The 4,261-nt window shown below is 34.4% G+C and overlaps 1 protein-coding gene across 1 annotated transcript; it reads right to left on the bottom strand.

Moving 5' to 3' along the window:
- Positions 1–1,541: 1,541 nt before the first annotated feature.
- Positions 1,542–4,042, bottom strand: LOC127092580 (uncharacterized). The gene is made up of 3 exons (XM_051031475.1): positions 3,874–4,042; positions 3,376–3,782; positions 1,542–2,944 (listed from the first exon to the last, which is right to left on the bottom strand). Exons 1-3 carry the CDS (start codon positions 3,937–3,939, stop codon positions 1,678–1,680), a joined length of 1,740 nt encoding a protein of 579 aa, XP_050887432.1. The 5' UTR covers positions 3,940–4,042; the 3' UTR covers positions 1,542–1,677.
- Positions 4,043–4,261: the final 219 nt, after the last annotated feature.

Raw genomic sequence — 4,261 nt, 5'->3', positions numbered from 1 at the left:
GATTCGATCATGGTGAAAAGCATCAATGAAAAGACTTAGAGCAAGCAAAGTTAAAAAAAAGATGAAGCAGTGATGAAAAAAACAATGGATAGCCAAAAACAATGGACAATTGTTGCGATAATACTGCTTATTAATTGTTTATAAACAAAACCACTTATTTTTCTTATAATAAATTATAAGCAAAGAATTATAACTTTATTTCGTTTAACCATTTTTTTTAAAATATATCTTTTTAAAGGTAAAATTAAAAGTAAATTATATTTAATTTGATTTCTCTTTTTTTTTTCATGAACAATAATCAATCCTGTTTTTAAATCTTTCCTATAAAATTACATAATAGTACTCCCTCCGTCCCATAATGAGTGATCTATTTGGAATAAATAATTGTTCCAAAATGAATGATCCATTCAATTTCCAATACATTTTTTTCTAATTCTATCATTTAATTAATATTACTTTCATTATTTACAATACTTGATTAAGGATACTTTAGTAAAAATGTCATTATCTCTCTTTCATTTTTTTTCTTTATCGGTGTGAAATAGTCAACTGAAAAATTCATTATAAAACGAGGGAGTAGTAAATTAAAATCAATAATTAAAGTCTTTCATTAATGATGAATGATTAATATATACTTTTAGATTTCCTATATATCTACCTAAGTTTGGATATTAAATTTATTAAGGTATCTATACTAAATCATTCAAATTTATTACTTCCCGTTCCACATTTCAATTTGACCATTTTTAAAAGGATAATTTTTTTATTAACGAGACATTTTTTATGAGACAAAAAGACACATCAATTATAAAATATTTAAAGTTAAGAAAGTAATAATGATTAAATAATAGAATTAGAAAAAAGAAATTAATTTATATTATAAATTAAAATTAATCATATATTTTATGATATTATTTTATTCTAAATAGATCATTTATATTTATAGATGAGTAAGTGACATACATGACATCCCCCCGTACCTGTATTGTATCCGAGTTTAATAGTGTAAGAGAAAGCTATTGGACTCTTACCCTACAAGCCACCAACTTCCACCATATACTTGGAAGCAACAAAGTTTTTACGCAAGAAAATGAAGAAAATCTAATGGGAATGTCAGAAATTCAGTTCCTTAGATAGCCTAGCCACAGAAAAATTGAATGCAACCAGACAAAAACACGGGAAAAAGCCAAGGCATGCACCTACTGTTTCTCCCAAGGGTCACTGCTGTAGCAGTGAAGCCTTATCTATATCAATTGTACAAAGCAAATAAATAAATTTTCCCTTGCCATAGAAAAAGTTCTAAGGGTAACCCAAATGCCGAGTTACCCATCAACACCACATCGTTCAATATCCTATAAATTCAAATATTAACATTAACATAAGTACTATAGGAGTAGCATTTATAACGTGCAAGTACTTTTATTTTAAGGGTGATAAATTCCAAATTCCAAAACCCAAAATCCAAATAGTAGACTACGAGAATAGTATATCCTATACAAGTAACAGACAAAAAAAAACATATTGTAATTTATAAACCAAAATTAATTAATTTTCTCCCGGCACTTTTCAAATTTAATTTATCCATTTGTACATACAATTAACCAATAATCAGAATCAGAGATATTTTCAGCCGGTAAAAAAACAAAACATCCCAAGTCCCCCAATCAATCAATGAATTCAACAACTAAGAGCCTCGTATTTGACCGGAATTGACCTACTACTAAACCTTTGAGAAAGCAAGTTCCCTACCACCGTTAGATCTCGGCAAAACACTCCTTGAAACACCGTTGGATTTGCAATGCTAGGCGAAGACATCGCAAACTTGTCCTCCATTTTTTCATCTCTACTTTTCTGTTGCAACACTTCAACCGAATGTACATTTGCATTAACATTAACATTTACATTTGCATTAACATTTGGATTTGCATTTGAAGAAGTTTGTTGCAACTGAAAAGCCATTTTCCTCTGTTTCTCTTTCTCTGCAGTTTCATCTTCTACAATGGAATTCATAACACTTGAATAGCCTTTCTGAAGCAATCTATACAGCAACATAGAAGCCATTCTCGTTCGATCTTTAACCGATTCAAGATCACGTTCATCTGCGAGTTCACACCGGTCAATGAAACACGTGGCTTTCTCTGGTTTATGCTTCAAACAAAGCAAAAGATGAGCCCGTTGCAACTCCGGTCGACCACACCCGCGTCGCAAACCAATCAAAGCATAGTAATCCACATTACGCGTTTCACCGGACGCCATTTTCTGCTTCAGCTGTTGAATTTTCGCGGTGAGAGTGCATAGTTTTCCTGGAATCTCATTGTAACGGACATTGTGACGTTTCCATAATGGACCGGCGAGTTTACGATCACGCAGAATTGTGTTGTATAGAAGCTTCAAGTGTTCAAGATCGTGAAGACAATCTTGATAGGAACGAATGGTTTCCAGAATTGAGGCTCTAGCTTCAAGTGCTTGAATACATGTAGGATCCAGTGATAGTGTTCTGTTACAATCCGCGATTGAATCAGCGATTCTACCTGCTGAACGAAACGCAGTGCCTCTGTGCATGTAGCATTCAGCAAGGAATCCTTGTGGAGCACCACGGCGGCCATCGACGATTTTCGAGAAGTGACGGATAGCTTCCGTGTGGAGTCCAGCGTCCATGGCAGCGATTGCGGCAGCGCGTCGACGGAGGAGGAATTTTATGTGTGCAATGAGCTGGTTCACGGTTTCAGATTCTGATAGAGGGCTTCGAGGTGGAGTGGTTGCGATTGGCTTCGAAATAGCATCGCCGGAAAACGGTGTGCTCCATAGAGAGAAACTGTCGTCGGACCAACACACGCTCTCGCGGCGGAACGCGGCGCTGGCGAGGCGTTTTCCGGTTTGAAGAAGAACCAATGCATCTTCCATTAGACCTAAATGGCAACAAGCTTTCCCCAAAACCAAGTATCTGAAATTCACATTTAGAAAAAATTAATTAATTTATTATTATCTAAGAATTTACGAAATTATTTTTTTAAAAAAATAATGGACTAGTGTGCATTAAAAAAATAGAAGAAACCTGCTACCAAACCAAAACAGTTGAAATACGTGAACCAAATTACGCAAAGTATTAATATTACATTAATTATTTATTGGTCTTCCTTGTTATACCTTTCAATGTGCATTGAATTTGATATGTTTTTTTAAAAGTTTCATTTCATTAATAGCTGGCAGAAGCATTAACTCAAACCCCATGATATTGGGGACTCTGATCTAATCTCAAAATTCAATGGTAAAACAGAAACTGTAAAAAGAAAGAAATAAAAGAAACTATTTTAATTTTAAAGTTCTGGAGACAATAATGACATTAATTAAATGGAGTAGTAATTTTTTTATTACCTCCAATATCCTTCATTATCAGAACTTTTGCAGAGTCCAGCCATGACTCGCTTTTTCAAATCAGAGACAGAGAAGCACTTGAAGAAACTCTGATCTGGATCAGAGGAATCCGATGAAGATAACAACATGACGCCTTCTCTTGAAAGCTGTTGAGAAGAACCATCCGAAGAAACAGAGCCAGAATCATCGTTAGCCATTTTGAGACTCGGAATGTAATCCTGAAGCATATTTGCTACGTCTTTGAATCTTCTCAAATAGAGCAAAGATCTCGCTTTAAGCTCGAGAGCTTGATCTGAGGACGGAGAGATAGCAAGAGCCGCGTCAAGTAGAGTCAGAGCTGAAACAATCTCGTTGCGCTCTTGTGTCGCAATGAGGGTTCGTGCGTCTTTGATGTATTTCTCAACAATCTAGAGAAAAGACAAAAACAAAAACATTAAGGAAAATGAAACTCATAAAGACAGGATATTGATGAGGGAAAAGGGGTTCTGGAGTGTTTACCTTACGATTTGTGAGCCACCAGTGTTTCTTTTCGGAAGCATTGAGACAGGGAGTGGTGATGGCCATGGTGATGTGGGTGAAGAATGAAAACAGCACTATGTGTGTTTCTTCTCTCACCCGTAAAGCGGGTACTTGATATCTCTTCCGTAGAAATAAAGGAGGAGGAAATATATAGGGGGTTGGGGTTTCGGAGAGAAAATATAACAAGGGAGGGGCTAATTAGTCAAAATAATGGATTTTATATTTTAGTAATACACTTCATTTTTATATATCTATTATTTTAGTAATACTGTACTAAATTATACGATGTCATTTTAATTAAATATATCACTCTTAATTTATCTTATTTTATATTATTTTTATACTATTTAGTATTTATTATTTTATA

Source organism: Lathyrus oleraceus, chromosome 6, assembly GCF_024323335.1.
Source record: "Lathyrus oleraceus cultivar Zhongwan6 chromosome 6, CAAS_Psat_ZW6_1.0, whole genome shotgun sequence".
Classification (NCBI taxonomy): Eukaryota; Viridiplantae; Streptophyta; class Magnoliopsida; order Fabales; family Fabaceae; genus Lathyrus; species Lathyrus oleraceus.
This window is presented reverse-complemented; position numbering and strand designations above follow the sequence as displayed.